At 44.4% G+C, this 24,617-nt stretch overlaps 2 protein-coding genes across 10 annotated transcripts in view; both read left to right on the forward strand.

Moving 5' to 3' along the window:
* Positions 1 to 24,617, forward strand: part of LOC311019025 (transcriptional repressor CTCF-like) — a 198,267-nt gene that overhangs the window by 120,293 nt on the left and 53,357 nt on the right. The window lies entirely within an intron of this gene.
* carmil2 (capping protein regulator and myosin 1 linker 2) overlaps positions 1 to 24,617 on the forward strand; it is a 206,229-nt gene that overhangs the window by 67,048 nt on the left and 114,564 nt on the right. For all 9 annotated transcript variants that reach the window (XM_084018171.1, XM_084018176.1, XM_084018173.1 and 6 more), the window contains exon 21: positions 14,320 to 14,492. In XM_084018171.1, coding sequence (XP_083874297.1) covers positions 14,320 to 14,492 — 173 coding nt within the window. The remainder of the gene's footprint in view (positions 1 to 14,319; positions 14,493 to 24,617) is intronic.

A 24,617-nucleotide genomic window follows, 5' to 3' on the forward strand; every position in this document is an offset into this window, starting at 1 on the left:
TTGGACAAATGTGCCTGTAAACTGAAGGTTTTATATCGCAAGACAAGGTTTCTAGATTTTACTGTAAAGAAATTATTGGCTCTGACTTTGATTCAATGTCACATTGATTTTGCTTGCTCTGCATGGTTTATTGGGTTGACTGTGAAACTTAAAAACAAATTCAAAGTGCTACAAAACAATATTATTAGGTACCTGGTAAATGCTCGTACACATATTGGTAGGGAGGAGTTTAATAAAGCTGGCCTACTACTTGTTCCTCTTAGAGTTGAGCAACTTAAGTTGAACCATATGTTTAACATTTTTAATGGTAAGGACCCCAAATATTATATATATTATATATTCACACACAGCATAGGCATAACACCAAGGCTAGCATTCGTTCCTGTGTAGTACCTAAAGTGAACAATGCAAGTAAAAAAATTTTCGTTCACACTGGTATCATGGCATGGAATAGCTTACCTACTGCTACTCAACTCGTATCATGTAGTGGATTTTTTAAAAGACAGGTTAAGCCGATTTTATGGAACAAGGTGGATAGTTACTGATATTTTAGATTTTAGAGCTAGGTTTAAACTTGCGGGAATAGAGAGAGTCATGATAGGTGGTGGACTGCCATGAAGCTAGTTCTGACTATGGATTCAGTTGCTCAGTCCGCCATCAGACAACCAAACCTTCACACAATGTGACGTAGCCTCTGATACTTTGTATAGTCCCTTCTACCTGGGGGAGGACCAATTGAGCTTGTTGACTTTCCTTAGGACCCAGCTCCCCACCTCAACAGGAGATGTGTCGTGGTCCTGTTCTTTGGTGAGTATTTCCGTGACCTGGTGAGAGATGCTTGTCACAGTGTTGTTCAGTTGGTTAACATACTCACTCAGATCTTTATACTGTAATGAAACAGGTCTGTTAGTGCAGTAGTAAATGGACAGAGCATATACCTTCCTGTCAAAATCTCATGTGGGCTGACATTCATTGTCACATTTGGAGTAGATCTCAGGTTAAATAGCACTATAGGGAGGGCTTTGATTCAGGTTAGTTTTGTGTCTACGCAGACTTTAGCCAATCCTTCTTTGATAGTACGATTAACCCTTTCTACTAGTCCTTAAGACGCTGGATGGAATGAACTGGAAAACGTCCTAGTCCTGCCTTGAGTGAAACTTTTAAATTAAACTGATTACAGATTTCACATGACTGCACAAAATATTTAGTGATGTCTTTAAGGTTGCCAACAATGCTGAGAAATGAGAGCTGTTACTTTTGAGCTTGCACAGTGGCCTCTACTGTGGGCTACTTGGTTTATCACTTGATGTCCTCTGCACTTGACTATGGCTCCTTGTTGTGGCTCTAATAATGCATAGTAAAGGTCGAATAGTTGGTTCAAATGTTTAACAGGGGTGCCAGATGAGGTCACAAAACCTTTCCTTCTCCTGTGATACATGTCATGTTTTATGTGCGCTTGTCTTGTTTCTATATTGTCCAATTTCACTTCAAATCATCTCATCTTCAACCGCTTATCCGGTGTCAGGTCGCGGGGGTAGCAGCTTCAACAGGGGACTCCAAACTTCCCTTTCCCGAGCCACATCAACCAACTCTGACTGGGGGATCCCGAGGCATTCCCAGGCCAGTGTCGAGATATAATCTCTCCACCTACTCCTGGGTCTTCCTCTTGGCCTTCTCCCAGCTGGTCGCGCCTGAAACACCTCCTTAGGGAGGCATCCAGGGGGCATCCTTACCAGATGCCCGAACCACCTCAGCTGTCTCCTTTCAACGCAAAGGAGCAGCGGTTCTACTCCGAGTCCCTCACGGTTGACCGAGCTTCTCACCCTATCTCTAAGGGAGACGCCAGTCACCCACCTGAGTATACTCATTTCGACCGCTTGTACTGGCGATCTAGTTCTTTCGTTCATGACCCATCCCTCATGACCATAGGTGAGGGTAGGAATGAAGACTTCAAATGAATTCAATTAAATTTCATTTCAAAGTCATTTCAAGGCACTAACACATTGAGCAGGACTAGAATACAATATTAACACTTTTCTGTCTGTTGTACTCCTACTCTCCCCCTTTTGAAAAAGAACAGTGTTTACAAAGGCATTCTTTTCATCAACATCCAGATGAAATGGTTCACAGTAGTTGGGTAGGCTGCATGCTGTAGATCATGCTGTTTTAACGTCTACAAATGCTTTTTCCGCTGTTGCTGTCCATTGCAGAGGAGAGTTGTAGTTTTTTTCATAGGAGGTGAGCTCTGGGTTGTGTGTGTTGTCTCAGGCTGTGTGTGTGTGTGTGTGTGTCAGTCTTATCATTTTGCTCAGGTCGGTGTGTCTCTGGAGGAGTCAAGGTCTTAACTGGCCTTTGATTTATCGTTAGCACAGAGGACGGTAATTGTATGGAGAATGTTATATCTCCCAGAAAACATTGTCTGTTTGCCAAAACGTTGCCTGTTTTACTGCTTTTCTCGCTTTCCTTTTCTGCATTCTTCCTGCCTCTTGTAACTTTGCTGTTTTCTGCTCTCGACTTACTGTAGCTTGCTTCATGAACGTATTATTATCGCTCAATTTTGGTGGAGCGTTTTCACAAACTCCAAACATCTCCTTTTCCTGCATTTTCCTCGTCTAGTCTACAAACCTTTCAAATCCCTTCTTCTCTTAATCTTTTAAAAAACTTCTTCTGCCATCTTACTACTGTTTAAAGTAGCACTGACCCCAATGAGCCGGATTTACACTCATTCCACTTATTCACAAGTTCCTGCAACATTTTAAAACAATTTTATTTTATTTTAATCAACCTTTCTTTAATCAGAAAAAGGTCCCATTGAGTTACAATAACTCTTCTCACAGGGAGTCCTGGCCAAGACAGACGGCAAAGAGTTACAGTATACACAAAAGACAAGACAAGGCCACAAACTACACCACAGATGACAAACTACACACACTAGCTAACACAGACAGCTAAAAACAGACAGCTAAAAAGGCATAGGATTAAAAACAGTTGCATTGTTCAGTCAAGGTTGATTTTAAACGTTTTTTAAAAGTATTGAGAGATGGAAGATGGAGTTTCAAGATTTAAAATGGCTTGAAGTTCATTCCAGACATTTGGTGCATATGATGAAAAAAGCTGTTTTACCAAGTTCTGTTCTTGTTGATGGTATGCTTAATAGTAGTTTTTCTGATGACCTAGTCCTGTAAACACTATTGTGGTAAAAAAAAAAAGAAAAAAAAAAGAAAAGCAAATTTGAAATGTAGAGGGGTAATTGACCCATTGGTGCCTTAGCAATAAAAATCAATGCATGGGAATTCCTTCGAAGGGAGAGGGAGGACCATTGTATAGTTTCATACAGAGTGCAGTGGTGAGTTCTAGCTAATGCACCTGTAATGAAACGCAAGGCTGAGTGGTATAGGACATCTAGCTTTTTTAATAAAGACATACTGGAGTGCATATAAATTATGTCACCATGATCCAACACTGATAGGAAAGTGCTCTGCACTAACCTTTTCCTTGCAGAGTAAGGAAAGCACATCTTCATTCTTAAGAAAAAACCTAACTTAGGTCTTAGCTTTTTTGAGAGGCTCTCAATATGGACCCCAAAGGACAGCCTATCATCCAACCAAATACCTAAGTATTTGTAGGATGATACTCTCTCTATTGCAGTGCCACCTTGCATTGACACAGTTGAGTTTACTGGAGAGCGTGAATGTGTAAAAAGCATTGTTTTTGTTTTTTTAGCATTCATTACCAATTTCAGCCCAATGAGAGATGTTTGTACTCGACTAAAAGGGGACTGTAATTGTGTAATTGCATCTTTCACTGTAGCAGCTGTGGTGTACAAAATTGTATCATCTGCATAAAGATGAACCTTTGTTTGCTTCAGCCCCCTACCTCAATTATTTATATAAATGAAAAATAAAATGGGGCCCAAAACTGACCCTTGCGGGACCATTGTTACCGCTAGTGAGGATGAGGTACAATTATCTAGTGCTACACACTGAGTTCTACCACTCAGGTAATTAGAGAACCACCTTAGCACAGTCCCACTAAAGCCTATGCTTTGCAATCTCTGCAGAAGAAGGTGATGGTCCACAGTGTCAAATGCTTTTGATAAGTCGATAAATATTGCAGCACAAGACTTCTTGTTATCCAAAGCATTTATGATATAATTTGTTACTGAGGTTACAGCTGTGACTGTAGTATGGCCATGTCAGAAACCAGACTGAGTAGGATTCAAAATGGAGTTGTCAGTTAAAAAATGTTTAAGTTACTCATTTATAAGGGACTCAAACAGTTTAGCCACAACAGATAGTGTAGAGATTGGACGATAATTGTCTAAGACAGAAGGGTCACCACTTTTTAAAAGTGAGAGGACAAATGGAGATTTGTAGTATAGAACCACTGTTTGGACTAAGATTGAAGATGGAGGAGATAGGGCCAGCAATCAAGTTAGCAGCGGTTTTATGGAAATATGGCTCAATCTGGTCTGGGCCAGCAGACCTTTTACAGTCCAATCCGAACAAAGCCTTTTGAACTTCAGAGGCTTTATAAAAGTAAAGTTAAAGCTATTTAGACTTGGACTAGACGTATCTGAGATAGAGGTTATACTATCTGTAGGGATGGCGGAAGGGTCAACTGAGTAGCTATTCCTGCATTAATAAAGTGCTTGTTGAAAGTATCTACCATACTTTACCCCTAACTTCACCTTGGGTTGTTATTAGAAATTCAGGGATAGCAGGGGCTGGCACATCACCTGAAGAGGATTTAATTGCTTTCCAGAATTTTTTAGGGTCATTGAGGTTTTCATTGATTAAATTAAGGTAATGCTCACTTTTTGTACTTTTTATTAGTCTTGTGCATTTGTTTCTTAACACCCTATAATTTAACAAACATTTATCATTATTGTTTCTTTTTGCCTTGACCAATGCTTCATTTCGTTCTCTAATGGCAGCTGCAATAGAGTCACTAAACCAGGGATTGTCTCTCCCCCTCACTCTGTCTTCTAATAGGGGAATGCTTATCAATGATGCCTACAAATGTCTTCTTAAAATAATCCCAGGCCAATTCAACATCATCCATAAAACAAACTAAGTTTAAATCACTCTGATAGATTTCATGAAGAAATGCTTGCTCGTTAAAACGTTTGAAATTTTGTTTAAAAATAAACCGTGGCATGGTCTTAATTATTTTGCAATTTCTAACACACGCAACCATACATTGATCACTGACATCATTAGAAAAAACACCAACAGCAGAGTATTTGTGCGGAGCATTGGTCAGAATGACGGCAATTAATGTGGATTTGTCCATGCGTTTTGAATTGAGGCGTGTAGGTGACTGTATTAGTTGTGTCAAGTGTAACGCATCGCATATGTCTCTCAACACTGATGAAGACTATAGCCAGTCCCAATTCAAGTTTCCCAGAACGATATACTCATTGGGCAGTTCTTTCAGAAAGTCAGACAGCAGGGCAGGTGCTCCAGCTACAGCCGATGGTGGGCGGTATCATCCTACCACCGTCAGGGAAGCGCCATTAGCGGGAAGCTTTACTCTGATGGCACACAGTTCGAAAAACTTTGGCTTTGTTATTGTTTCGACGGAGCAACAGTCCAATGATGTCTTGGCATATATGGCTACTCCCCCTCCTTTATTCACACAGTCCGTCCTAAAGATATTATACCCTTCAATGTGAATCATATTGTTCGTAATTGAAGGTTTTAGCCACGCTCAGACACGACGAATATGTCACTTTCTGTCATTTTAGCCCACAGACAAATAGCGTCGATCTTATTAATCAGGCTGCGCACGTTGACATGGATAAAACGCAAGCCACCGCTATTTTTTAAATCGTCGGGGCTCGAAAGCTCAATCAGTTCTGGGCCTGGGTTGGGATGGATGTAACCTGATAGGAACAGGAGAATGACAATGCAAAGGCCTGCTGATCTTGCCGTGCGAGGAGTGCTGATTCTCCAGGCTCAGCAAAACAGTCAGGAATGACCAATGTGAAGCCGCCGGCATCAGAGAACAGCAAAGTTCCAGAATTCAGGAGAATTCTGGAACTTCTCCCGAAGAGAAGGATGTTAATAATCCTTCACCTCCGGGAGATGGATTAGAGGAGGATGTTAATAATCCATCACCAGATCCCAGAATGCCCATAGTCGGTGAGCTCAGCACAAAAGCAAGGAGCAGGTAAACCGGCAGTCTCATGTTGTTGATGCCGCCAGACCTACGTGACTGAGTAGGCCTAGGCTTATGTTGTTATTGTTTACAGCTCCCCATTGCCAAGTTTTGTGAGCTAGGACGAATAAATATGCCTATTACCTGTGTTATTCAGAGAGGGTGAATGGCACAGTGCCCGAGTGAGGACCCGATCAAGAAGCTTCTCCACAGCAGTCTATTACTCTGTGCGCTTGATTGTTGAGGATTTTCCCAGTCTATTCACTCATTTTAATCACCAACTTTTGAAACACCATAACTAAAATATCCCTTCTAGCTATGCCAATCCCCCGTACACACAACTCCTTGAGATCTGTGTGAGTGCAGGTATTTTTGAGCAGTCTGTACTGTCTGATACCCTGACCCATGCACAGTGAAAATATCAATCCATCAAGTAGGAAACCCCCCCACATTTAGATGAAACATAACAAAACTCCCCGTGTCCTCATTAGCAACTTTAAATATAAGGGCTCAACTGGAGATTTTCTTCCTCTACGCCACACATGGAGTTGTTTATTCTATTGTTCAACACGAAAACACAATGTGGCATCATCACCTCTCAAAAAGGTGGCTTCGACTTCACTTAAGGTGGCATCATCACCTTCTCTAAAAAAGGTGGCTTCGACTTCACTTAAGGTGGCATCATCACCTTCTCACAACAAGGCGGCTTCGACTTCTGCGACATCATACGGAATCTAGTGTCCTTGTTAAAAATTTAGAAGATAACCCTCAGTGGTTATTCATTAATACCATGAATTTTACGTATTTTATGTTTCCCCTACAAGAAGAACACCTCACGTGAGTCTATGTGTTTTATACTTTACATGTGACCATTCAGTTTCATAAACAAACAGTTATTTATGGATATAAATTTACTATGCTTTTAGTCATCAGTGCCCACTATTTCAAAAGTGATCCGACTGGATTATCCTGGTCGGATTGGATTAAATCTCGATCTGATCTAAAAACTGGGTATTTCAACACAGATCCAGATAATCCTGATCCTGAAGATCAGGATTCAGCTTTGGTAATCCAATCCTCCCTTGAATCCAGATAAAAAGCTGGATTTGGGTATTTCAAAATTTAAGGCAGAGATCTTGATCAGCTTGATACCAAAATTTCAGGATAATTTGGATCCCACCTCAGAGGTGGATTTGACTTGGATTGACAATGTCTCAGCTCCACTTCTCCTAGATATTGTTACTCAAGATGTTCATTACACTTAATCTAAATTGTCAGTGCATTACTTGAAACAAATTGGAGTCATTTAAGAACATTTAAGGTGTAGCAAAAGTGTTTGGCTATATGTTTGTGTACAAACTGATTATTTTACTTAACCAAATCAGATGCTATTTTGCTTTAAATTACCACAATTATGTTTAGTAGGAGCCTTCTACATAAAGGGAGACAAATTAGGATAGAAAAAATGTATCTAATTGTGTCACTGATCAAGCTATAATACATGAAAATAATGCAACTACAATTTCACACTTTCCAGCACTTTATTCAAAATCCAACAACTTATCACTGCAATTGAAGCATTTCCAAGGATTTCCAGCACTCATACAGACCCTGTCCTTAATAGCTGAGTGGGTTCTGAAAGTAGAAGAAAGGGAAGGAGTATGAGTAATATCTTTGTCTACATTTGGAATCCACAATATCCATCCATCCATCCATTTTCTTCCGCTTATCCGGGACCGGGTCGCGGGGGCAGCTGCCTGAGCAGGGACGCCCAGACTTCCCTTTTCCCGGGCCCCAAGGCGTTCCCAGGCCAGCCGGGTGACATAGTCACTCCAGCGTGTCCTGGGTCTTCCTCGGGGTCTCCTCCCGGTGGGGCATGCCTGGAACACCTCCCGAGGGAGGCGTCCAGGGGGCATCCGATACAGATGCCCGAACCACCTCAACTGGCTCTTCTCGATGTGAAGGAGCAGCGCCTCTACTCCGAGCTCCTCCCGTGTGACGGAGCTCCTCACCCTATCTCTAAGGGAGCACCCCGCCACCCTGCGGAGGAAGCTCATTTCGGCCGCTTGTATCCGGGATCTTATTCTTTCGGTCATGACCCAAAGTTCATGACCATAGGTGAGGGTAGGAACGTAGATTGACCGGTAAATCGGTCAATCTACGTTCCTACCCTCACCTTTCGGCTCAGCTCTCTCTTCACCACGACGACCGATACAACGACCGCATTACTGCAGCCGCTGCACCAATCCGCCTGTCAATCTCACGTTCCATCCTTCCCTCACTCGTGAACAAGACCCCAAGATACTTAAACTCCTCCACTTGAGGCAGGAACTCCCCCCCGACCTGGAGGGAGCAAGCCACCTTTTTCCGGTCGAGAACCATGGCCTCAGAGTTGGAGGTGCTAATCCTCATCCTGGCTGCTTCACACTCGGCTGCAAACCGCCCCAGGACATGCTGGAGGTCCTGGCTCGAAGGAGCCAACAAGACCACATCGTCCGCAAAGAGCAGGGATGAAATCCAGTGGCTCCCGAACTAGATCCCCTCCAGCCCATGGCTGCGCCTAGAAATCCTGTCCATAAAAATAATGAACAGAACCGGTGACAGAGGGCAGCCCTGCCGGAGTCCAACATGCACCTGGAACAGGTCTGACTTACTGCCGGCAATGCAAACCAAGGTCCTGCTCCGGTCATACAGGGACCGAACAGCCCTTAGCAGAGGGCCCCCGACCCCGTACTCCCGAAGTACCTCCCACAGAATGCCACGAGGAACACGGTCGAATGCCTTCTCCAAGTCCACAAAACACATGTGGACTGGTTGGGCAAACTCCCATGAACCCTTGAGCACCCTGCAGAGGGTATAGAGCTGGTCCAGTGTTCCACGGCCAGGACGAAAACCGCATTGTTCCTCCTGAATCCGAGGTTCGACTATCGGCCGAATTCTCCTCTCCAGTACCCTGGAATAGACTTTCCCGGGGAGGCTGAGAAGTGTGATCCCCCGATAGTTGGAACACACCCTCCGGTCCCCCTTTTTGAATAGAGGGACCACCACCCCGGTCTGCCAGTCCAGAGTCACTGTCCCCGACTGCCACACGATGTTGCAGAGACGTGTCAACCAAGACAGCCCCACAACATCCAGAGACTTGAGGTACTCAGGGCGGATCTCATCCACCTCCAGCTTCTTAACTACCTCGGTGACTTCAGCCCGGGTAATTGGTGGATGAACCTCCGAGTCTCCAGCCTCTGCTTCCTCAATGGAAGACGTGTCAGTGGGATTGAGGAGATCCTCGAAGTATTCCTTCCACCGCCCGACGATATCCCCAGTCGAAGTCAGCTGCTCCCCACCTCCACCATAAACAGTGTTGGTGGAGGGCTGCTTCCCCTTCCTAAGGCGCCGGATGGTTTGCCAGAATTTCCTCGAGGCCGACCGATAGTCCTCCTCCATGGCTTCCCCGAACTCTTCCCAGACCCGAACCTATGCTTCAGCGACCGCCCGCGCTGCAGCACGCTTGGCCTGCCGGTACCTGTCAGCTGCCTCGGGAGTCCCCCGAGCCAACCAGGTTCGGTAGGACTCCTCCTTCAGCTTTACAGCATCCCATACTTCCGGAGTCCACCACCGGGTTCGGGGATTGCCACCACGACAGGCACCGGAGACCTTACGGCCACAGCTTCGAACAGCCGCGTCCACAATGGAAGCAGAGAACAAGGTCCATTCAGACTCAACGTCCCCAGCTTCCCTCGGGATCTGGTCAAAGCTCTCCCGGAGGTGGGAGTTGAAGACCTCCTTGACAGAGGGTTCCACCAGACGTTCCCAGCAGACCCTCACAACACGTTTAGGTCTGCCAAGTCTGTCCAGCTTCCTCCCCTGCCAGCGGATCCAACTCGCCACCAGGTGGTGATCAGTTGACAGCTCAGCCCCTCTCTTCACCCGAGTGTCCAAGACATACGGCCGGAGGTCAGATGACACAACCACGAAGTCGATCATTGACCTCCGGCCTAGGGTGTCCTGGTGCCACATGCACTGATGGACACCCTTATGCTTGAACATGGTGTTCGTTATGGACAAACCGTGACTAGCACAGAAGTCCAATAACAGAACCCCACTCGGGTTCAGATCGGGGAGGCCGTTCCTCCCAATCACGCCCCTCCAGGTAACACTGTCGTTGCCCACGTGAGCGTTGAAGTCCCCCAGTAGAACAATGGAGTCCCCGGTTGGAGCACTCTCAAGTACCCCTCCCAAGGACTCCAAGAAGGCTGGGTACTCTGCACTGCCGTTTGGCCCGTAGGCCGAAACAACAGTGTGAGACCTATCCCCGACCCAAAGGCGCAGGGAAACAACCCTCTCGTTCACTGGGGAAAACTCCAACACATGGCGGCTGAGCAGGGGGGCTATAAGCAAGCCCACACCAGCTCGGCGCCTTTCACCGCGGGCAACTCCAGAGTAGAAGAGAGTCCAGCCTCTCTCAAGGAGTTGGGTTCCAGAGCCCAGACTGTGCGTGGAGGTGAGCCCGACTACCTGTAGCCGGTAGCGCTCTACCTCCCGCACTAGCTCAGGCTCTTTCCCCCCCAGTGAGGTGACATTCCATGTCCCCATGGCTAGAGTCACCGTCCGGGGATTGGGTCGCCGGGGCACCCGCCCAGGACAGCCACCCAAATCGCACCGCACCGGCCCCTTCTGAACCCTCCTGCGGGTGGTGGGCCTACAGGAGGGTGGGCCCACGTCGATCCTTCGGGCTGCGCCCGGCCGGGTCCCGTGGGCACAGACCTGGCCACCAGGCGCTCGCCTGCGAGCCCCAACCCCGGGCCTGGCTCCAGGGTGGGGCCCCGGTGACGCCAACACTTCCTTGTGTGTTTCTTCTTCATAGGGGGCTTTGGAACCGCTCTTAGTCTGACCTGTCACCTAGGACCTGTTTGCCTTGGGAGACCCTACCAGGGGCATTAAGCCCCGGACAACATAGCTCCTAGGATCATTCAGGTGCTCAAACCCCGGTCGGTTCAAGGAGGAGGGAATCCACAATAGTCACAGCATGATTTTCACAGTAATGCTGGGAAAATCATGCTGTTGTCATCATGCACACAATTTCTGGAATCCACAAATCCAGAAATTGTGTGCATGATGACAACAGCATGATTTTCCCAGCATTACTGTAGCATTCTGACACTTCTGAATGAACTGCATAATTCATACACAACACACATATACACGGTGTAATGTTAGGTTTCCAAAGCACTGTAGCAGTCTGGTCTGTACACATGTAGCCTATTTTCAGTCTGCTGTGTTGCCAATGACGTAACGCTAATAAACGCTAATAAACTCCGAACAGGTTGATGTTAGTTATGGTATAATGTACGTCAGATAATTACCTTGTAAATCAAACCATGGACCGCAAAATTCCTAAAGAAAGCCAGCGACCGCTAGCCCGCTAGCTGCTTAACACGCAAGTCAATGGAGCCAAGTTAGCTACCGTTAGCACAGCCGCGGCTCAATAAGAGATCGCTACAGCCTGGTTTTAAGTACGTGACAATTCATATAGTCAGCTAGCACGATATGTTGGTTGGCGTTCATATGGTCCTTAAACCGCTAAACATTAGACGACGGTAAACTTTTTTGACGTGAAAGTCGTGCTCCCAGCTGCTCCTTCCGTGAAGTAGTCCACCATGTTTCAGATCCTGAGGCGGAGATTTCAGACTTGGTAATCCGTATCCAGCCAGGTCGGGATCACGGTGATCCACCTGGCCAGTGTTTTGAAATACTCAGATAAAGTCAGCAGGATCACCTTGATCCATGACTGAGAAAAGGAGGATTTCATTATCCGGATTATTCTGATCCGGATTACAAATTTTGAAATACTGGGCCCAGAGGATAGCATTAATCAGACAATTTAGTTTTAGCATGTCCAATGTGCAGAAATTTCAGATAGGAAAGAGGTATTCTGCTCACCTTTGATTTTAGGCGCCTAGAATTGTCTGAAAAAAGGGTCTTCTCCAGTCGACTCTGGTGGTCCTCAATCAGGCGCGGCCTCAGAGTCAACCAATCCGGCTCACAGCACCAAATTATTAACCCCCAGTTCTTTTGTTGGAAGCCCAAGGATAAACCGGAAAACTCTTCAGTTCACAGATATAAAGTATTTATTCAGGTCACAAGTTAAGTATGGCAGTGCTGGGCTCGGAATGGCAGAGCTCCCACAAGATCTCAGTCAGAGCGAGCCCCGTTTCCGGTTGCTGGTCACAATTTATCTTCTTGGGCTGGGACTGCCCCATACAGAGGTGGGACACAACCGAGTTTCACACAACCGAGTCTCACTGGTCAGTTATCTCTGACGTGAACTTACAGAAATGTAATATCAAACATGTATGGGTTTTGTCCTTCATGCGTGTATGTATCTATTCTAGCAAACCTAACTGTCAGAACAAAGAGGGCCTTGAAGATTCAACGGGTTCTTGCTTATCAGGTTAACATGTCACACTGTTCTAATGAGCACAACCAGTGATTTATATGAGTTCAGTTAAAAAGTACAAGGCTAAAGTGAACAAAGTAAAAGCTTATTCTAACACGCTTTAGGATTTCTGAACAAACAAACGCGCAGTTTCTTACATGCTTCGTCCTTGTTGCAGTATTCATTAAGGTCATTCTAAATAGATTACTGTCATTCAAACAACTCAGAATTGTAGTTGAAAACATCAGTGATAACAGCCCACTTATTAACAAATTGTCGGGTTTAAATCGGGCTCAGGCTCATAATTTCAGTTAATGGGTCGAGCCGGGCCGGGCTCAGGTAGGGTCAGGCTGCAAGAGAATAGAAACAAGAGAATAGAAAAAATAGAAGAATTTTCATATGTTTAATAAAATAATGAGTTTTTAAACTTATATAGCGGACCAGAGTCCATGATATGATGATTAAGTGACAAAAAAGGATCAAATTATACGTATTCTGCATAATTGAGGGGGCAACAACAATAATTTAAATTTGGGACACTGTTGGTTATCCGGGACAATACAAAGTAGAATTCTGGCTCCAAAGTATCTTCAAAGCTTTGGCAATATTTTTATATCCCTGACCTGCTGTGTACCTTTCCACACTTGGACTTGCCATTTAAACAGCTGTTTTTATTCATGTCATCAAATTAATTGACGTGATTCCATGAGCTATTCCAACCAAGTTATTGCATTTTATTATACTTAATATATGTAATGTTTATAAAGTTTTATAATTTGTTGTTTCACTTTAAAATGGCTAAAAAAAGTATTGTGTTAAAGCAACACTTAAGAAGTTTTCCTCTTCGGTTCCCTTACAGGTTGGAAGCAGAATTGTCCATTACTGCTGTCGTAAATAATTTAGCCTACCGCAGCCTACTGTCGCATGCACGTTATTTGTTTGTATGCAGAACCGGCTCTGAAAACGATGCACGATTTGAACAATGTCCAGTGACAAGGTAGAGTAGCTAACACCTTAGCTAAGATTAGCTAACATGAGCCATAGCGATAGTTAAATATATATTAGCACAATAGCTAACGCCTTAGCTAACATGAGCCAATAAAATAATCGACAATGTATTATACACAGATGCACACTGTTGGAAAAAAAATAATTACCGGTATTATTTACAAGTCCAGCAGCAACAAAGCCAAGTCACCATCCGTCTTGCATTTTGTAGCCTCCGATATTCACTCTCGTTCGAGCTCGTTCTTTGTCATGCTCCCGTTTTCTTTTCTTCGCCTCATCGGACATTATACTCCTCCTTTTCTTTGCAGGCTCTGCCATGACGCCAATTTAAAAACTACCTAGCTGCAAGGTATCTTCCACGCACCTGCCGGGTGTTCTCCCACTGATCTCCACGCAGAGCCTCCACCTACCGGCTTTTGTAATGCTTGCCGTAAAGGTCAAATTGTAGTCTCATTAGAACTACAAAAACACTACCTGATGAGGGAAAGTTACATAGTGCAGTTACAGCTGATAGAGGGCCGCAGAGCGAATGCGGAAGTGCCGTTCAACCGGTTTTGAGGTGATGAACCACTGAAACTATTTTGGAAACATTATTGTAAAACTCTTTAGTGTTGCTTTAAGATTAGTAGGGAAAACGCATTGATTTATTGTGCTATACGTCAACTAAATATGTAAAATGTATTTTCTATCCACTGTGTGTGTGTGTGTGTGTGCAGCCCTTGCAGTCTCTATCAGTGTGCGACTCCAAGCTGAAGACAGGGATGCACATCCTCCTGAGTGCTTTGGGTGGACAAGCTGCTCTGGCTGAATTAGACATCAGTGGAAACAACATTGGAGACACTGGAGCCAAAATGTTGGCCAAAGCCCTGATGAGTAACACCAGACTGAGGTAACACACTATCTCACACACACACACACACACACACACATGCACGCACACTAGAAAAGGTGTTTAGAGGCACAGCATCCAATTTTCCATTTCATTTTCTAATATTTTATGAGTTAGGAGAATAGAAATAGGAAACCGTGTGGACTGTGGAAAACACATAATATAAGGAGTCACAGGCCAAACAATAGTAGATAGTGTCAGGCCTGGACTAAAAAGAGGACGCAGATGCAGAGGGTGAACAGCTCGGACAGATCTTTATTGGAACGTCAATCTTCCCTTAAGAGAGTGAAAACAATCAGGCTATGAAACACTAAGACTAAAGTCAAAAAGACGTAGAACCATGAAAACACTCAAACAAATCACGGGAACCATCACGGGAAAAAGATAACTGAAAATCTCTCCCAAGGGAGGCAAAGTAAAAGGTTGAGAACTACACTACTCTGTGGTTGAGAGAAAACCAACATCTCTAGAGCTGACCAAAACACTACAACAAAGAAATCAATCATTCTTTAGAGGAAAACCAGAGAAATCCAGATCAACGAAACACATGGGCTCTTGGCATGGGCTGTGGACAAAAAAGGGCTGGAGGTACACGGACAAATGAAATACTCTGGCACAGGACAAAGGGAGACGCGGACTATAAGACACATGAGGATAATGGGCAACAGGTGGAAACAATCAGGGATCAGGGGAGACGTCAGACCGGAAACACATGAGGAGTGACCTGAAACGAGAGGAGAGTTACTTTTCAAAATATAACAGGAAATTCACAAGACAAAAAACCCATGACGAGACACCCCTCACCACAGTGTGACAGATAGTAAAGTAGTTTTCAACTAGTTACACTGCAAGACAAAGTTTTTTTCTTCTAGACCAGAAAATCCTTGTGTGCCATAGAAAATGTATTTTCTATCAAAATAACTACACAAGGGACAACACACTTCTGCTCCCGCCCCCCAACGGATGGCTGCACGATAACTGGGCTCCCGAACTCATGGACTATAAACCCACGTTAAAAGACTATATAACAGTGGTTTTCTGAATATAATTGAACCACACTTAGTCTGCTTTGATACAGACTTAGAAATGAACCAGAGAAACCGCAACAAGAACGAAGCTCCGACTCCGAGCAAACCCGCAACCGGAGCTATAGCTAGCTGGGCCGCTGCTAATGAGAAAACAGGTGCTACTAGCAACATGATGGCCGAGGTCCTGGCCGAGATGACAGGAATGAGAAAAGACATGACACAGCGGTTTGACAAAATTGAAGACACACTAAAAGATGTGAAGGAGCAAATACAAGGCTGTGAAAAAAGACTAGACGAGGCCAAGCTAAGAGTGAGCAACGTGGCGGTGCACGAACGGACCGACTGCTGGCCTACATGTTACGTAAGCAACACCGTCTAGAAGCGCATTGAAAACCGTTCAAGGAGGTTAAACTTACGGATCTACGGGGTGAAAGAAGACGCCGAGGGTGGTGAGAATATGATCGACTTCATAGCAAGGCTATTGAAAGCTGCTCTCAAGCTCCCAGAGGAAGAGGACCTCGGCATCGAGTGCGCGCACAGGTCGCTTGCAGCAAAACCTACAAAGGCCAATGCCGCCAGATCGATTATGGTGAAATTCCTTCACTTCCAGACAAAGCAACAGATCTTGTACAAAGGCTGGAACACAAAAGAATTGCAGTTTGAGGGGAGCCACATCTCTTTTGACCATGACTACTCGGCCGCCCTGCAGCGTAAGCGAAAGGAATATGGAGAGATTAAACGCCAGCTGAAGGAGCGCAACATCAAGTTTAGGACGTTGTATCCTGCGGTGCTGAGAGTATCCTTGGGAGATGGGGAAAAGTGCTTCAGCTCAGCATGGGAGGCGGCTGATCAACTGAAGCACCTGGGCATTACTGCAAGACTGTCGGAGATGGAGCTCATGGGAAAAGAGCTGCAGCAGCGGGGATGGACGGCACCGCTGCGTCCCGGCGGGGAGCAGCTCACACGCGCACTGGTGAAGGACATCGACGCGCTCTCAAATTGACTTGTGACTGCGAAGGTGAGATAAGAGGAGCATCAGGCATAAAGTAAGCCCAGAAGTGATGTTTTAGTTGGGGCATTAAACCTACTAAAAGGACATGGTTTTATGATATTTTATTGATAAGGTTTAACGGACAGTAGAGCCAGAGCTGCAGATAACAAATAGTCTGCTGTACAATGATGATTTTCCTTTTCTGAAGTCGACATTTTACACGTGATGCCATTCAAACCAGCTCTGAATGTATTTGGTAGGTTTGCCTCAGGTTCTTTTTTTCTTCTTCTTTTTTTCTCTCTCTCTTTTCTCTAATTTTAATTCATTTTTTAATTTCATTGTGAATTATTATGATCAATATTTTATTTTCAACTCGAAGTCTGATGCCTTCTGTCATCGATATTACTGAAACCACTGTATCGCATGTTCATGAAAGAGTGGGTGGTCCATGGGGCGGGGGCAGATTCTTAGGGGGGAACGAACGCAAGAAGTTCTTAATAACTACCCAAGACACTTGCGTTACTATCTTAACATCAGGCAGTTCTAGGCCCAGGCATCTAGATGCCCTGGACACTCCTTCTTTCTATCACCACCCTTGATATCTGTACTGCTGTTTATGGATCTTGCATGGTAATCTGGGGTGGCTGGCAGAGTAGGCCCATGAGACTGTGGGTCACTGTGATGGAAGTTCCAGCGTTTTCTTTCACAGTTTTGTGTATAGTTCTGTTCTTTTATCGTTGTTATATTGTTCTTTACACGCCATGGAGTAAGATTTTCAGTTATGGTAGCCACGGTGCTTCATGTTGCAACATTCTGCCTGAAAGACAACAAAAGACTTAAAAGTTATTTTGTTCTATAGATGGCTGGGCAGCCCCATTGAGGGGCATTGATAACAACAGCTTAAGATGTCACCCTGTAAGGTAGTTACATATAATGTGAAGGGGTTGCACAGCCCTCAAAAGAGAAGGAAAATATTAGATCAGCTTAAACAGATGAATTGTAGTATTGCTTACCTCCAAGAAACACATCTATCTGAGGCTGAACATCAGGTTGCAGACGGGGCGTAGCCATTTTGATACACAGATCACTACAATTCTGCCTTGACTCCTCATTCCAAGACAAAGAAGGGCGTTATGTATTGATTAATGGCACTATAAACGGAACCCAGGTGTCCATGCTTAACGTGTATGCCCCAAATGATAACAGCCCACAATTTATGAAAACAATATTCGACTTGGTACTTTATAGGGCACAAGGCATATTGCTGATTGGAGGAGACTGTGTACTGAAACCATTACTAGACAAAAGTATGATTTAAAACGCCCACCCAACAACTATGAGTAGGGCACTAAAAATCGCCTCGCGTAGATGGAGACTAAATACCTCCCTGCTAGGAATTCCAGCATTTCAAACGTCATTAAGAGATGAGTTCACCTTTTATCTGGAATCTAATGACAAAGATGACATTTCCCCTATCATACTGTGGGATGCGGCTAAGGCGGTGTTACGGGGAAAAATAATCCAGTTGGCTTCAACTTTCAAAAAGGCTAGGAAAGTGTATGGAATTGGAAAAAAAGATTGATGATCTAGAAAAACAGCATAAAGAAAATACCTCAGCTGAAAACCTACGCAAGTTGAAAATGGCTGAACAAGAACTTGATGACCTCTTGATGGAAAAAATCGAAAGAAATGTAAGGTTCCTAAAACAAAAATACTATGAGCATGGGAGTAGAGCTAGCCGCCTACTGGCCTTTCAATTGAGGAAAAAATACAGTCTCACAACAGTTCAAAAAATCAAAAGTGGTAAACCAGACAAACCATTTTTATTCAAACCAAATGAAATCACAGAGACCTTTGCAGGGTTTTACAAAGACCTGTACTCGGACAAAGATGAAGAATGTGACCCAGATAAAATCGACAATTACCTTAACTCTATCAAACTGCCGACGATTGACCCTACCACACCTGAGTTTATTGACAGACCAATAACTAGAGAGGAAATTGAGAAGGCAGTTAAAAATTTGAAGAACAACAAAAGTCCTGGATCTGACGGGTTCACTAATGAATTTTATAAGAACTTTATTGATATCATCAGCCCGATCCTAGAGAGAGCATATTCCTACGCCCTTGAGAAAGGAGAACTGCCGACAGTTTGGAAAAAGGCAATCATATCTAATCATATCAGTAATACTGAAAGAACATAAAGATACCACAGACTGTGCCTCCTACAGACCAATTGCACTTTTGAACACCGACTGTAAATTGCTGACCTCCATACTAGCTAAACGAGTCGAAACGGTCATTACAACTTTAATACATCCAGACCAGACGGGCTTCATAGCCGGGCGACATCTATCAGATAATGTCCACACACTTCTTAATGTTATGGAGCAAAGTCACAATTATCCAGCCCCCTGTATGGCGTTAGCAGTCGATGCGGAAAAAGCATTTGACCGTGTGTCGTGGCCATTTTTACTGAAAACCTTAGATAAATTTGGATTTGGGCCGAATTTTATCAGATGGATCCAACTACTTTATACTGCTCCTCAGAGTATGGTCAGAGTAAATGGACATATTGCCCAGCCTTTCGCTCTGGGTAGAGGGACACGCCAGGGGTGTCCACTTTCTCCGCTCCTTTTTGCGTTAAGCATCGAACCACTGGCACAGGTGATACGAGAATATGCAATGATCAAGGGGATTGAAATTGGCAATGAAACTCATAAAATCTCGCTTTACGCAGATGATGTCCTTGTATACGTGTCAGACCCCTAAACTCAATTCCAAATCTGATGGGCTGCTTTGCTAAATTTGGATCCAGAAGCAGCCCTGAATGGCCCTGAATTCACTTACTACACAACAGATCAGAGCAGCATTCTCATTTAAGTGGCCAAAGGAAGGTATTTCTTACTTGGGGACTACTATTACACTAAATCTAGATAAGTTGTATAAGGCAAACTACAATAAACTGATATCTGCTGATCTCACCAGATGGGCTGTGCTGCCCCTTTCTATCTCGGGCAGAATAAAAAGTATTAGAATGAATGTGCTACCTAGGCTGTTATTTCTTTTTCAAACATTACCCCTCTCACCACCAAAAAGTATGTTCACAATATTAGACCGTCTTATCTCAAGATTTATCTGGCAAGGGAGGTGCCCACGTGTATGATACAAAACTCTGCAGTTATCTAAACAGCTCGGAGGATGGGGGCTTCCTCACCTTAGATATTACTGGTTGGCCTGTCGGCTAAGGGCCCTGACAGTTTGGATTTTGGACGAGAGAGATACTAGATGGCTGGAGATTGAAAAGTCACTCTGTGCTCTGATGCCTTTATCAGATGTTCCATTCACCGAAAATAAAGCCCTTGAAGAGACCCTAGGTAGATGGTCAAAAGCCACTATGGCAGCATGGAGAGAGGTACAGAGGACTTTCGGCCTCCCTAGTAATGTATCGGCCCTGTCAAGTATTGCTCATTTAAAAGGGTTTATGTCATTGAAACTGGACGGCGGTATAAAAAATGGAGTCATCTGAACCTAAATTTTGTCCATCAGCTTATTATGGAACAGGAATTAAAAACATTTCAACAGTTAGGTTTTCAGTCTGCCAAGATCAGATTTCTATAGGTATCCTCAGGTAAGAAGCTATCTATATAAACACCCAGACTGGACTATCATTAAAAAATCAGATTCACCAATGGAGCGGTACTTGACAAGGATCCAAAAAAGGGAGCATACTGGGAGGCCAATATCTAGTATATATAGCGCGCTGTCTAGTATGAAACGAGAAAACACTCTGCATATTAAACAAAAATGGGAAGCAGAACTTGAACTAGAGATAAGCATGGAGGTCTGGGACAGTATTTCTTTAGAAGTGCATAAAGTCACTTGTGCAAACCCATGGAGAGAGTTCCAGTGGAAAATAGTTCACAGATTTTTTAGAACCCCGCTAATTCTTTCCAAAATAGATCCCAGTCAAACAGGTGCATGCTGGAGGGATTGCGGAGATGAGTCTGCGAACCACACACATGTATTTTGGAAGTGTCCAATTTTAGACAACTTTTGGAGGGAGATATTTGACTCACTGGATACAATTTTTGTTTCTCAGTTGCCTAGGAACCCGCTGCTTGCCATCCTTGGGGCACTCCCTGAAACAGAGATGACTAGGAAAAAGACATAACTACTGCATATACTACTTGCAGCAGCCAGGAAAGCAATAACCTTAAACTGGCTTAAAAAAGATCCCACGACAATTGATACATGGCGGTCAGTAGTCAAGAGAATTTTCATTATGGAAAAGATAACTTTTATGTTGAGACTCCAAAACACACAATTTGCGGACAGATGGGCACCGTGGCTGGAAATGGTGGGTGAGGAGTGGGGCTAGATGAGGTTGGAATACTGTTAAAGTCCATCAACCTGAATACCAGTGCTTAAATTGTGATAATTGTTTCTTTCTCGTTGTTATTGCTGTCCTTGTTTATTGATCTAACAGAATGTTTATATTAACAAAAAACAAACAAACAAAAAGAATGTAAGAATGTAACTGAAATTGAATTTTTCTGTGGCGGTGTTCGATAAAAATAAAGTTGAAAATAACTACACAAACATACTACTGTTTGGTAGAACAGTTTAACGTGCGACATGACAGTAGTTTACGGGTCCGAGGCGTGGATTGGCCACTCCGAACTTGTAGTGAGCAACCTCTAATATGAAGCTTTTTAACCCTCTGAGACTTACAGGATTACAGATGATCCCTGCTGACATAATGGGCCCTAGTTTCCTACAGCAGGTGAAGTTGGGGCTCAGCGCACTTGCGCCGCGCCGACGGGGTGTGTCCGCCTGGACTTTGCAAGTTTCATGCACGCCGCAGTCCGGCGCAGGCACTCCTCCCGTCACTCCTACCCCTGCAAGTGGGAAAGAGGGAGGAGAGAAGGCGTGAGTGGGAGACAAGGAGGAGAGAAGGCGTGTGTGGTTTGACCAGTGTTTGAAAGATTTCATGTGAGATGTCTTGGAGAAGAGAGGAGGGAATCGGGTCAAGGGAGTTGAGAGTTGGGGGAGATGTTTTTTGGGAGGTTATAGGAGTGAATGAGGAGCAGATGTTTTTAACTTTCTTGGTAAATTAAGTTGCAAAGTCATCAGCAGTGAGGGAGGAAGGAGGGGGAGGGATAGGAGGGGTGAGGAGGGAGCAGAACATGGAGAAGAGTTTCCTGGGTTTGGAGGCGGAAGGGTTGATCCTTGATGGGTAGAAGGCAGATTTACCTGCCGAAACAGTTGAGGTGAAGTGAGAGAGGAGGTGGTGGTAGTGAACAAGGTCCTCATCTTGGCCTGATTTCTTCCATTTTCTCTCTGCCGCTCGCAACACTGATCTGTTGGTTCGCAGAGAGAGACAGCCAGGGAGGGGAGGGAGATGATCGCCCTGGTTGTGAGGTGGGGGGACAGAGAGTGTCCAAAGAAGAGGAGAGTGAGGACATCAGGATGGAGGAGGCTTCCTCAGTAGGCATCAGGGAAAATTGTTCTGTGGATGGTAGTGAGGAAAGAACAGTTGAGGAGAGAGTGGAGGGAGAGAGGGATTTCAGGTTGCGGCAGGTGGTGACAGTTCGAGGCGTGGAGGGAAGGGATGTGGTGGACTTCATGGGGAGGGAGAAAGTCACAAAGTGGTGGTCGGACACGGTGAGCGGGGTAACAGAGAGTGCCGAGATGCGTCGGTTGATGTTGCGTAGGTGAAAAGAGGCAGACCGGGTAATATTATTGATATGAGAATGAAAAGAGAGAGTACTGTCGAGGATGACACCCAGACTCTTGACCTGTGGGGAGGGGGAGATAGTGGAGTTGTCAACCGCTATTGAGAAACTGTCCGTTTTGGATAGTGTTGATTTGGAACCAATGAGGAGAACCTCGGTTTTGTCACTGTTTAGTTTGAGAAAATTGGAGGAGAACCAGGATTTTATGTCTGTTAGGCAGTCAGCAAGGGACGAGGGTGGGAGGGTGGAGGTGGGTTTACTGGAGAGGTAGAGCTGGGTGTCATCCGCATAACAGTGAAAACTGATGTTGTACTTACGGAAGATGTTGCAGAGGGGAAGAAGGTAAATGATGAAAAGGACAGAGCCCTGGGGCACACCTGAAGTGACGGGCTGTGATGTGAAGGATTTGAGTTGAAGAACTGAGTGTGGCCTGAGAGGTAGACTCTGAACCAGTTTAGTGGAGTATGGGTGATGCCGATGGAACGTAATCTATTGAGGAGGGTGGGGTGGCTGATTCAATTCAATTCAATTTTATTTATAGTGTCAAATCACAACAGAAGTCATCTCAGGACACTTAACACATTGAGCAGGACTAGAATACGCTCAAAGTCCCAACATCACCCAGGGGCAAGCGTTACAGCGACAATGGCGAGAAAAAACGGAAATAATAGGCTTTTAGGCAGAAATCTCGTGCAGCCCAGGCCGTTGGGTTCCAACTGCATTTGGTGTTGGTAGTATAGTAGTAGTAGCATTAACAGTAGTGGTGGTATTAACAGAAGCAATAGTATCAACAGTAGTAGTCCATGGCAGCAGGCACAGCCACGCCGAGATGGATCCATCCCAACCACGTTGCCGTAGACCAAAAAGCAGGAGTAGTTGAGCAGTCACACAGCGGGCAGGTGGAGCTAGAATGCGGTGTTTCCAGCGTCAGACCAGTTAGCAGTCTGCATCGGTCAGGACCTCAGTGGAGTCTGCTGGACCAAAAAGCATAGCCAGACTCCCGGGTCAAGTTGGTAACAGTAGAGATGCCGATTTTAGTCAATTACTTTAATTAAAAATACTGGCGGTAAGAGGCAAACAAGACCACAGCATCGGTGCAGTCAGGATCAGGTTCCACCACGGTCCAGGGAAACCTGCTAGGTGAGAGAGCACAGGGACTCCAGGGGAACATACACGTGCCTGACCATTAAGAGCCTTGTAAGTGAGGAGAAGGATTTTAAATGATATTCTGGATTTTACTGGGAGCCAGTGCAGAGAAGCTAATACAGGAGAAATGTGATCCCTTCTTCTGGTTTTAGTCAGAACACGCGCTGCAGCATTCTGGACCAGCTGGAGAGATTTAAGAGATTTATTAGAGCAGCCTGATAATAAAGAATTACAATAGTCCAGCCTTGAGGTAACAAATGCATGGATGACTTTTTCTGCATCTTTTTGGGACAGCATTGGCCTAATTTTAGTAATGTTACGCAGGTGAAAGTAGGCTGTCCTTGTAGTTTGTTTAATATGCGTGTCCAAGGACAGGTCCTGATCAAAGATAACTCCAAGGTTTCTTACAGTAGCATTTGAGGCGATGGCAATCCCATCAATAGTTGCTATATCTTTAGACAGCGAGCTTCGGAGGAGTTTAGGCCCAAGTACAATAACTTCCGTTTTATCGGAGTTTAACATCAGGAAATTGCAGGTCATCCAGGATTTTATGTCATCAACACATGCCTTGAGTGTTATTAGCTGATTGGTTTCTTCAGGCTCGATCGATAGATATAACTGAGTATTATCAGCATAACAATGGAAGTTTATAGAGTGTTGTCTAATAATGTTGCCTAAAGGCAAGGCAAGGCAACTATATTTGTATAGCACATTTCATACACAAGGCAGACTCAAAGTGCTTCACATCATGACGTCATACAATAAAATGAAAATAAAAAGGTAGAATTAAAAGAAAATAAAGGCAAAATTAAAAATGCATTACAGAAAGACAAGGAGAATAAAAACATATTTGCAATAATTAAAAACAGTGCAGACATTTAAAGATTTAGCAGAAAGCTATGGTGAACATAAAAGTTTTCAGTCTAGTTTTAAAAGTGGTCAGAGTTGGGGCAAGTCTTACATTTTCAGGAAGTTTATTCCAGCAATTTGTTGCATAGTGACTAAATGATGCTCTCCCGTGATTGTTGTTTACTCTGGGAATCACTAACAGATTGGTCTCAGAAGATCTTAGTGGTCTTGAAGGCTTATGTAGTGGGAGCATATCAGTGATATACTTCGGCCCTAGACCATGTAGTGATTTATATGTGAGCAGGAGGATTTTGAGATCAATTCTCTGACATACAGGGAGCCAATGTAAGGATTTAAGAATTGGTGTAATGTG

Source organism: Eutrigla gurnardus, assembly GCF_963514095.1.
Source record: "Eutrigla gurnardus genome assembly, chromosome: 9".
Classification (NCBI taxonomy): domain Eukaryota; kingdom Metazoa; phylum Chordata; class Actinopteri; order Perciformes; family Triglidae; genus Eutrigla; species Eutrigla gurnardus.